The sequence below is a fragment of the Ananas comosus genome, linkage group 10, assembly GCF_001540865.1.
Source record: "Ananas comosus cultivar F153 linkage group 10, ASM154086v1, whole genome shotgun sequence".
In the NCBI taxonomy this organism is placed as follows: Eukaryota; Viridiplantae; Streptophyta; class Magnoliopsida; order Poales; family Bromeliaceae; genus Ananas; species Ananas comosus.
The window spans coordinates 7,039,981-7,052,021 of NC_033630.1; the positions used below are offsets into that span (position 1 = coordinate 7,039,981).

General features: G+C 36.7%; 1 protein-coding gene across 2 annotated transcripts in view; it reads right to left on the reverse strand.

Moving 5' to 3' along the window:
• Positions 1-12,041, reverse strand: part of LOC109716399 (DNA mismatch repair protein MSH2) — a 33,937-nt gene that overhangs the window by 3,820 nt on the left and 18,076 nt on the right. For both annotated transcript variants that reach the window (XM_020241826.1, XM_020241825.1), the window contains exons 10-13: positions 8,656-8,766; positions 7,188-7,314; positions 6,191-6,390; positions 4,228-4,377 (exon numbers count right to left, since the gene is read on the reverse strand). In XM_020241826.1, the coding sequence (XP_020097415.1) occupies positions 4,228-4,377; positions 6,191-6,390; positions 7,188-7,314; positions 8,656-8,766 (588 nt within the window). The remainder of the gene's footprint in view (positions 1-4,227; positions 4,378-6,190; positions 6,391-7,187; positions 7,315-8,655; positions 8,767-12,041) is intronic.

Genomic DNA, 12,041 nt, shown 5'->3' on the forward strand with positions numbered 1-12,041 from the left:
TATATATATATATACGGCTACTATATTGTTATGAGTACGATTGCCTTCGTATTCATAAGTCGCTTTCAATGATAGAACTTCAAATCAATGAACCATACCATTAAACATAATTTAGAGCATTTAAATAATCTAGAAACCAAATTTCACAAGTTTCTCATGTTATATACATTATGATCAAAGGGCCTCAAATTGACATTCTTAACGACCGATATAGAGCGTTTCCGAGTAAACGTTGTAAAAGAATAAAAATTAGATGAATTTTAATAGAAAATTCTATTTCCTACATAGATCAAGATCAATAACTCCGATCTCGAATTTAAAAACTATATTCCCTATCTTTAGGAGATCGTTCGATTTTGATGGGTCATTTTATACCCACTCAATGGATTTTATTATAAATTCAAAAAATTACAAAACCACTTAATGAATTTTATTACAAATTTGAAAAATTACGAAATTTGATTTCTAGATACTTCAATTTTTTTTTATCATATTTAATGGTATGGATCGTCGATTTGAAAGCTTCATCATCGAAAATGGACTTTGAATACGAAGGCCTCTGCACTCACAAAGAGTATAGTAGCCCTAATATATATATATATATATATAGAGTGAGGCTACTATGCTTCTCGAAGCACAGAGCCTTCCGTGCTTTCAGGTCATTTTCCATGTTGCGACTTTCGAATCGTCGATCGGCTCCGTTAAACTTGATCTAGAGTATTTGAAGTACCTAGAAAATAAATTATGCGATTTTTCAATATTATTTGCCTAGTGAACGAAGAGACTCAAAATTAACAGCTAAAAATAAAAATCTTACAAAACATGATAATATGACATTAAAATTTTAGATCAAAGATATTGATCTTGTTTTATATATTATAAAGAATTTTCTATCAAAATTTCACGTGATTTGGATATTTCTACACCGTTAAACTTGCAAACGGCTCACTACGGCCATTAAAATTATTGATTTTGAGCCCATTCGATCACTAGGCAAATGATATCGAAAAATCATAAAATTTATTTTCTAGGTACTTCAAATACTCTAGATTAAGTTTAACGGAGCCGATCGACGATTAAAAGTCGCAACATGGAAAACGATCTGGAAGCACGGAAGGCTCCGTACTTCCAAAAGCATAGTAGCCTCACTCTATATATATATATATATATATATATATATATATAGAGAGAGAGAGAGAGAGAGAGAGAGAGAGAGAGAGAGCTAGGCTGGAATACTATTGATAGCAAAAGGCGCTTTTTGCTATCAAGTTTTTAATCCTTAGATGAGAAATTGTAGGGTTAGGATGATATTTGTCCCGTACGGTTGAGTGGTCCCCTAGGGTTGAGTGGTCCCTACCAGGTTATAATATTTAATTCAATGGTTAGAAATGATGAAAAAAATTGATCCAAAGGCTAAAAACTTGATAGCAAAAAAGGTCATTTGCTATCAATAGTATTCTAGCCCAACTCTATATATATATAGAATTAGGCTAATATACTATTAACAGTACCAAGCGTTTGGTGCTATTCGGTTTTCGGCCCTTGGATGAAGGGATGTGCAATTAGGATGATAGTGGTCCCCTAAGGTTGAGTGGATTGCTGGTTAAATAGTATGATCTAAAGGGTGAAAATGTTCAGAGTATATCTAACGGCGAAAAACTCAGTAGTACCAAGCGTTTGGTACTATCGATAATATAGTAGCCGGACTACATATATATAGTGTTCAGCTAGAATGCTATTAACAACAAACGGACTTCGTTGTTATTAATTTATTTTCGATGATGGAGCCTTCAAATTGACGATCAACATCGTTGAACATGATATAGATCACTTGAAATATCTAGAAATAAAATTTCATGTTTTTTTTCCTATGTTGTTCTCTTGTGCGTCAAGTGGGCACAAAAATGAACTGTTGAAAATAAATATCCTTCAAACAATGATGATAGGATTCTAAGCGATGTAAGATTTTAGAGGTGGCTCCTACATGTTCAAGAGGTGGCTCCCACCAAATCAATTAGTGTAGCACTTTGCCCCGCATAGCACTTAGCTCTCACACTTCCGGATGGTATTCGACTTTAATACCAATTGTAACGACTCGACCCGCTAGCAACAATAACTCGTTGGGCCAAACCACAGGCTCAAAATACTTAAGCCCAGTTATTATTACTAATTTGTGAGGCCTCATATATTCTAATTAGAATCACTTTCTCATCCGATGTGGGACTATTGGGGCGTTACATCTAGTATAAAAGTATTCTAGACAACGAAAATTTGTTTGGTAAATATATGTCATTAATAAAAACTGTTGAATACCAAATTACCCTTTGTGTTATGAGAAAAATAACAATTGAAAATTATTTATTGGAAAAAAATGAGTTAAAAGATAACCAATTTAGTGATAATTTATTAGACTGGACTAGTTATGTATACATTAATTAATTTATGTATTAATTAATTGTTTGAAAAGATTATTAATAATTTATGTATACATTAATTATATATTAATTAATTACTATATTGACAATACATAACAATTACAAATTATACAATAATTCTCCATATTTGGTGCAACAATGCAAATCTAAGGTCATGTAGGGATAAATTAATTAACAAGGCTTAATTTGGAAGTGATTAGCAATAAAAGAGGCAATTAATTAAATTGGTCCATTAATTATAGTAAGTAATTTAATTCGGAGGCAATTGATATTTAACTATATTGATTAATTAATTAATTAATTAAATTAGAGAAAGATTAATTAGTTTACTGCATCTAGGGACAAATATTGTTTATATTAGTTTTGATTTTCGGTTGCTTATTGTTGGCAAGTATTTATATAAGTCTAGAGATTAATGGGTAAATTGGGAATAAGAGATACTTTAATATTCTACCTGTTGGTTGTTTAGCCAACGCACCACAGAACCTCCGCATCCGGAGATTCTATGGTTGAGTTCCGCAATGCTAATTGGGCATTTCCTTGCAGCATAAGTTGATCTCTAATTTTCTTCCAAACACCCATAGACGCGGGCTTGTATGCAATGCGCAAAATTAAGCAGGGCCTAACGGCCCCTAATATCCAGTGCACCATATTGTGCCATGTAGTGCAATATGTAGAACTACTGTGACCTTTAAATACTATAGGTATGTAACAATTAAACAGTTAATTATGTTTATATTAAATTACAAACGTTATATTCAAACTTTAAATAGAGTTAGATCCGACATATCTAAATATCTATTATAATATAATCTAATTGAATTAATAATTTATCTACTACATTCTAATAAAATCTCTACAAATAAATTTATCCCACTCCCTAAATAAGCCTTGCATTCATCTCTTTCATGTGAATACAGTAATCATCCCTTTTACTCTCTTCTTACATACTTGATCTCTCTTATTTCTCATGTTCACTTTTTGCATTTTAGTTCAATTATTTTATTTTACTTTATTTTGGCACAGTTATAAGATTTTTTTAAAGTTGCTTTACGTCTCTTCCTGTTGTTCTCCATCCAAATTTATTCTTTTTCTTTTCTAATTTACTGTTATTTTCTGTTATTTCGAACTAAAAATAGGCATATCCCTAAATATTTTAAAAAATTAAACATTATTTAAAATTAAATATATAAACAATTATATTTGTAATTATAATACTTATATAATAACCGCGTGCAACTCATTGCAGGGATTGTGACACTCCAAGCACATATTTCATAAATTTGGAGGTAGAAATGGAAAAGCAACAGTGAAAAGTACATAAATGAAGATAAAGGATCTGAGGGAGCTCCAAAACCTAACTTAAAAGTACAATGAAACAATGGAACAAGAAAGAAGGTTAGTTAAGGGGAGAAAATAAAGAAAGTTGGAGTGAAGGAAAATGATGTAAGGGAGAAAGAGTTTTCGCTCTGAAATATAGAGATATCTGGGATAATGTGTAATAATAATAGGAGTATATTCTAATGAAAATAATAAGAGAAAGTGTATGCAAAGCAGCAAATACTCCACCAGAGTTAACAGAAGTTAAGGGAAAGTTTAGGAAGATATTAAAAGGTGAAAGAAATGGATGAAACCCTCCAAACTTGGATTTCTGTGCAATTCTTGATAAAATCTTAAATATAAGATAAATATAGAAAATGTGCAAACAAATTTTTGCCTATAGGATGCGGCGAGCGATAATTAATTGTTGGGGGCAAACAGACTGGAGAAAGTACTCAAAGATACATCATACCTCTTCTTTTGAATTTTCACATACAGGTGTAGAGGAAAAATCTTCTAACTCCTCAGCTTTGCTTCTTGCAAGAGTAACAACAGCTTCAGGAAAGTTAGCAAACTCTGCCACATGAATACCAAAACTTTGATCGCAAGCACCAGGTTCGACCTAGAAAGGGACAAATAAGTCAATAAGAGGAAAGATCCTTAAAGTGGTATTACTCAATCAATGCCAATAAAGCAACAGCTATAAACCAGCCAGTATTGTGCTAAAAAAAATTCACTGGAGTTGCATAATGCCAAGATAGTCAAGTACATCAGTGATGTCTTACATCCAAATAACTAAAGTAAGCTAAATGATTCTTTTTTTATCTATAAGTATGGCAATAATTTCCATATAGCCAGGGGCAGGCATATTTTCTTTATTTTTAGTTTTCTATCTCATCCCACCACCCACCCCCCAGCCCTGTTGGAGTCTTGTAGGGAGTCTTATTAATTCCTCCCAGCCCTGAGCACTTTTTGAAATGATTTAAAACCTTTTGGAAAAGTTCCATTGTAAAATCTTTGCAGCAATGCTAAAACATTCTGGAAAAGTTCTGACAGGTCATAATAACAATACCAACAGCCAGCCAACCATACTAGTCTTGTCAAACAATTATGTTCAATTTGGATATATAAGCACACTGATTCAAATTCAATCATACATAATATAAATTTGTAGAACATGAAATTTAAACAATGGACAAATCTAACAGTTCAAATCTTTCAACTTTGGATTCATTCCGGCCAAACAGAAGGATTTAGCCTCATGACCTCCTTATGGTATTGAAATCAGGGAAGGATTGCAATGTGGATTGTAAGCGCTAATCAACGATCCCAAAAATACATGCTTATAGGAATGCAACTATCGCACTTACAGGCTCAACTACAACGCTCAAGAGCTTCGATCTAACTCAATCCATTTGGACGTTGGGTTTATTGTTAGGTCTCTTGCCATTAGGTCTATTGTGGACCACATTCCCACTTAGCTTACTGGGCTCACCCAACTCCACATATTAGTCTCCTAAGCCAATTGTCACGGGACAGGAAGTCGTACATATTTTAGCCCTCCCCCAAAAAAAAATATCTGCAACATTAATGCAGCATGTCGGAATCAAACTCATGCCACTGTCTTTGATACCACTTGTGGATCGTAAGTGCTACCCAACTATCCCAAAAGCACATGCTTATAGGAAGAGCACACCAATCGCATTTATAGGCTCAACCATAGCGCTCATGGGCTTCGGTCCCACCTGGACGTTGGGTCTATTATTGGGTCTTTTGCCGTTAGGTCTTATTATGGACCACAGCTCCACTCAACTTATTAGGCTCACCACCTGGACGTTGGTCTACTATTTGGTCTCTTACTATTATGTCTATTCTGCATCGCAGGCCCACTCAACTTATTAGGTTCACCCAACTCAACTTCTTCGTCTCCTAGTCCTATTGTCACAGGACAGTAAGTTTCACCTATTTTAGCCAATAATAAATAGCCAACATGCAAGTCTTCTACAACAGACAAGCACAGCAGATAATCACGACAATGAGAAAAACAGCAGGTTATTGCAACAACTAGGTCGATATATGTCAAACTATCAACAGGCAAGCACCAGCTGCTGGTGCCATTGGCATGGCAGCCCTTCTATAAGCATATACTATCTAACGACAACTAGAGCATTATTCTTTGCCAAAGATCAGACGTTATTAGCATATTTTTCTTGTTAACTTTGTTCTAGCAAATTGGAAGTTATCAACATTCTCTATGTAACTAAAACATTAGTTACCCACTTCAAGAATGTCGTGTCAGTATTGTTGTAGGAGTCTCCCTTTTATTAGACTACATATACAAGATAAACAACTAATAACAGGAAATTGGAGAAATATCAAAGTACGAAATTGTAAAGAGTCCAATGCCCTATATCCAATATGATGAAGGTTAGTACCTTATAAAGCATCGTTAACTTGCGACTTGATGGATCTATGTGAGCCCCAACATGATAGTTTGCCACTCCGCAGCGGGAGGAGCTGTGAGACTCATGACCATTGGCATGAGCCAATGCAGTCAATTCATGAAAATGAGTTGCAAATAAAGTCGGTGCTTTGGTCTCATCAACAAGGTGCTCACATATTGCCCAAGCAAGACCTGAGTAAAGAAGTGAAAAAGAGAATGTTTGAAATAACATAAAATCTGAAACTTTTATTGACTGAAAAACCAGAGCAACTTCAAGAACAAGCACACTACGTACCTAGGAAGAAATCTAATGCAGCTGTCATTGAGGACAAATTTAGAGAAAAATGCGAAACCAATATTACAACATAAATCTAATTTAGAGATGTCTATGGTGGAACCTAGCAAGTCAATATAGTTTTCACATTTCCAGCGTTGCAACAATCCTAGTAGAGTTCTGGCTACATTCTATACTGTTTTTTTATGTTGCAAATTAGAAAATCATAGAAAAGCTCACAGCCTTGATATTGGAAGAAAAATGAAGCTTGAAGAACATAGGCCTATATAAATGAGGAAAGGCAATTAGTCATTGAAAAGCTGATACATGCACCAAAGACATCACCGGAGACATCACACAAGCAGAATATTAAAGATCATTGGTTTCAATTAAAAAGCGATCTTCATCTAATAAATAAAGAATATAATCATAAAATAAAACTAGCCATTCCTACTCATGGAAAAACACAACCATTTAACACCAAGAATAGTGACTTTTGTTGACGTAATTCTGACAGAACTAATACATATTTAGTGTGTAAATGAGACTGTACAGACATGACCTAAATAGATTAAAGTCAAACTAATTTACATAACACTTATACATTACAATTTCTATTTTCTAATGCAAATCAAGATTCAAGCAAATAATAGATTATTTAAGGGCTAATTATTCATAAATATAAATGACACAGCAGCAAGGCAATGGAACAGACCAAATCCATCATATGTAGATGTACCACGGCCCAATTCATCAATAATTATGAGTGACTTCTCTGAGGCACCTTTTAAGATGGATGCAGTTTCAAGCATTTCTTGCATGAAGGTGGAAACTCCACGAAGCTGCAAAATCAACAGTAAAAACAAAAAAAAAAGTGAATAAATTTTGTTCTCAAAGTAAAAAAAAAAAAAAAAGTGAATAAATTGCTGTATGATGACAGTTACAAAATAAAGTGAAAAAACTATGTTATGATGTTCTCTCTCTCTACATATTTACCCATCTATGCATCCATCTATCTATTCATCCATTTATCCATCCATCAATCCTATCCATCCATTCATGCATGCAAGCATGCACGAATACAGACAAAGCTACTACTGTTGAGTAAAGTTCAATGTTAGGACTTCTATACCAAAGACCCAAATTATTTTATGTGATCTAAGATTCAAAATATCTAGAATTTTCTAACTTTTGGACCTCTTTTACACATGCACCAAGTAAAGACAATTGAACGGTGTCAACTAAATATGCCTTTCTAACCTAGTACCTCTTTTGAAAATCAGATGCTGATCTAGACGAATATTTTCTCACCAAAATAACCAAGGGACATTTGGATTGACATAACCGTAAATCAATTGTAAGGCAAGTTCGCCGTACGAGCATTAGTTCTGCCGTAGACCATATTTCTATTTAGGAAATCTTTTTCTTAGCCTTGGAATACATTTTGCATCTTTCCACAAAAGATGATGTCGGAACTTTCCACTGGAAGCTACTATCTGGAAACTGTCCACAGAGAGGCGACAAAATCTCCTCGGCAATTGTTGTGGCCGATACTAATGTTTCTCCTCTCACTAGACTAGCTTTACTGCCAAATTTCAACTACGTAAATCCAAATGCCTTTAACTTAAATAATGTTTAACTGTTAAACAAGAAAATGCCCCATATCATTAAAATTGTCCATTTGAGAACATTTGATTCATATGCAGACATATATATTGAAACAGATTTCAAGTTGCAAATATATGTACTTTACTTTTTGCAAATATATGTACTTTATTTCTGGTAAGCGAACAAAAGCACCATGTTCTAAGGAAAGTAGCACTCATTTTTCTAGTTCCAGTACCATGCACCAAATTATTCCACATTGTAGGTAACATATTATTTTAACATTAATAACATGGCTTCAATATGAGGTCATTACCTAGTATATCAGATGGAACGTTGTTACTCTAGCTGTGTAAACAAACTAACAAAATTGTTCTCTGAACAGTGCTAAGTATACCGACGTGCCTTCAACTTAAAAAGCAATACAAGAACCATTCAAGGCTACTGGATAGGCTTGTTAAAGTATAAAATAGCCGTGAAGTAGATAATTTCTTGTATTCTTATATTTGAAAATCTAATAAAACTTTTTCTACCATTTACTTACAGTGAGAGAAGATGGTATTAACTGACAAACTTACCTGGCAATCACCAGCCCCAACTCGTGCAAAAATGCAATCTCGAATGCTAACACTTGCCCGATCACATGGAACATAGCAACCAACCTGTGCCATCAGCACATTCACACCGACCTTTTGATACAAACAGAAAAGTTAATAAGGAGCAAATCCAAAATCACACAGCTTTCATAAGCTTGATTGAGCAGAGATTTGCTCTGAAATAGAAGTGATAGAGTGAAAAACTGTATATCTTAGCAAAATGAAGCATAGGCTACATGATGCAGAAGCAAAAGAAACAACAACAGCAGAATTTATACTGGTAAAGCTAACATCAAAGATAAACGAAATAGCAGAAAAAATTGATTGAAATACTGCAAGATGGTAGACTTTGCAGGAGAGAATGACTTCTGTGAGTTGGCTGATTTTTTCCTTCAGACCTAGAACTAGATTTTGCATTGCATTAGTTCTAATAGTCAAAGTCAAGAGCATTTAAGCACCAGGCAGGCAAGAGTGATTCAAAATGTGATGCTGACTAATTTCTGTAGGTATGTAAGTCAAGTATGCGGCACCTTTCCTGCAAAGATAACTAGTGTTGCTCAGTGCCATTTTCTTGTTTGGAAAGACCTTTTAGCCAATTCATGGTGATCGCTATCTTTTTAATTAGTGATAAGCATTGGAGAGAGATTAAAGCTCCTAATCCAATGGTATTATGCTTTAGTATGAGCAAAACCAATGTGATCTGATGTATGATTTATAGCCTAATGTCACGGACATAACTTTTTTTCTTCGTAAAGCCCGTGCGGCGCCCCCTTCCTGCTCGAAGATGGGCAAGCCTTCCCCAAGTCCTAACCACGGACAAGTCTCCCAAACTTAACAGCGGAATACCAATCCAAGCATTTGCCAAGCTTGCTCCTGCGCCAGACTGACAGCTCAACCAATCGCCTGATCGAACCCCTCGTCGGACTCCACGAGTTCCCCAACGAGCAACCCCAATACTGAGGCTGGCCACCAAGCTAGGTCACTTTCCACCATTGTGCCTCATGCGCCCGACAGCATCCACGGCCATACCGCCTACGCGCGGCCTGCTCGCTCAGTCCAAAGACCCACGTCAAAGCAGCTACCCAAGTGTGCGCCACAAGCTCATCTGTCTTCCAACGCCAGCGACCCGCGCGACACCCCGCACGCCCATGCTCTGCACATCCGTGCTTCACATGCGACCCGTACGGCACACGTGCCCTCGACGCTCCTGGCAAGGAAGCCAATAAGCCCACACCGTGCTCTTCGACCGTCCCCACGACCTCGCATTGCCATGGCGCTCCGCGCCCTCGATGTCCATAGTTTCGCCACATAAGGCCCCATACAAACAAGCCGGTCTCGCTCCGCGTCGCAACCCATCTGACCCCTCCATGGCTCGACCACGTCTGGCCGCACACCAATGGTCCAGTCTCTCAAGGTTCACCATACGGATACCGATACTGTTTGCCTTGCTGGGTTTCGCCCCTCTCGAGTCTCCAAGACCTACGCGCCTCACGAGTCTCCTTCGACGTGCCTCCCTTTGGCGATCCTACAGAGATCCATCTCCTTAAGCCTTCGCAGGCACCGCGCCCTGCGAATCCCCGCTCAGCACACTTGCCTTCACGAGCCTTGCCCTCTACGGCGGGCCATCCGTCGCAAGACTAACCCTCATCCGCTCATGCGCTCCCTCACAGAGATCCGAGCCAACATAAGGTAGTGCAAGCGAACCTAGGAGCAAAGCCTCCCGGGTGCTTCCCGCTCCACAATGTCGTCGACCTCTGTCTCCGACATTGCCCTAGGCCCGTGACCCTTCAACCATCCGTTGCACGGTCACACGAAACACTAGGCTTGACTACTCCGCTAGCCAAGGGACGACCCATGTCCTATGAGTCGGCGGGGAAGTCGGGGCCACTCTACGCTGTGTCCACCCCTCCTCCTATATACCATGCAGGACATCCAGCCCTTTGGCACCCCAGGGTACAAAGGTGCTCACCGAGGGGTACGTTTTGAAACCCCGCATGCGGTACCAAAATCCTTGCCATGGCATAGGCCATTGCTAGAGAATTGCCTCCGTAGACTTGACAGCGGCTCCAACCTGACGGAACGCTTCAACTCCGCAACTCCATAGCTTCGTTAACTCAATGACTACCAAATATGGCCCCCAAGAGCGTCACGGTCGAGCCCTAACGATTGACCCGTGACACTGAGCCGTTGGCACAGTAGTATAGGACATGCCAATGTCGTGCCAGTAGCACACCACTAGCACATTGGCATTGGAATTTTTTTTTATTAAACTTGAATAAAATGTTAGTTTTATAGTGTTTTAATATTTTTAATGGCTATAAAAATGGTTTACTATATCTCGCACAATTTATTAAGAATAGAGTCATAAATATCTTACTAATGAAAAAAAAATCATTTTATATCATATTATGAAAGTATATGCATGAAACCAAAACCAAAGCCAACAATTAGATAAAAATTTATCGAAAAGCAGTACCATGGTTATATTCACTAGATCTAAAATAACAAAAAAAAAAAATTTGGAGGGAATCATCTTATTTGCATTCTGTTCACTAAAAGTTGGTCTTATTATGCAATGGAACTTATTAATTGCTCCAAAGGTTAGTTCATTTACGTATCTATATATTTTAAGTATGAGAAAACTTTTGCAAAACTTTTTACCTCCAAAAACTCAAAAAGATCTAAAAATTTGCCAAAAGAGTAATTTTGTCAATATGATGTCCGCACAACCCCGTGCCATGTGGCAAAATTGTCTCCACACGGTAGAGTATGAGTGGCAAGGGGCAACACAGGCAATCCTTGCCCTAGTGTCAGTTTCCCTAATCCATTTCGTTCCTTTCCTTTTTCCACTTCTTTTATTAATTTTAAAACAAAAGTCTTTCTCTCTCTAGAGTTTTCCTAGTTGTTTGATTTCTCATCAATAAACATAATCTCTTTCATCAAAAAATCTAAATTTAGACTTACATTCTTTTAAATATCTAAGCAACTTGCTCTCTAAATTTTCATTTAGTTATGCTTCACTACACTTTTAGTCTATAACATAAATCAAATTTCAATTACAATAACCTAATTAAAATTTGAAATTTTTAACCGGCCATTTCCCTAGAAATCTACATCAATATATAAATTCAGCAAAATACGGAACAACCAAAATCTCTGTCAATATAACAAATGCATTCTTTATGCATCCAATTGCAAGACTAAATAGACTGATTTAAGCGCACAGAATAGTGCAATTATTCATTCAATGTCTACCAAATTCAATTTCTAAGCTCTGATGCAGACAATTCCCAATATCTACTTTGTTACATAACCCACCAAAAAAAGTAATTAAGGAAAGAACACTTGAAACTCGACATCTATCACAC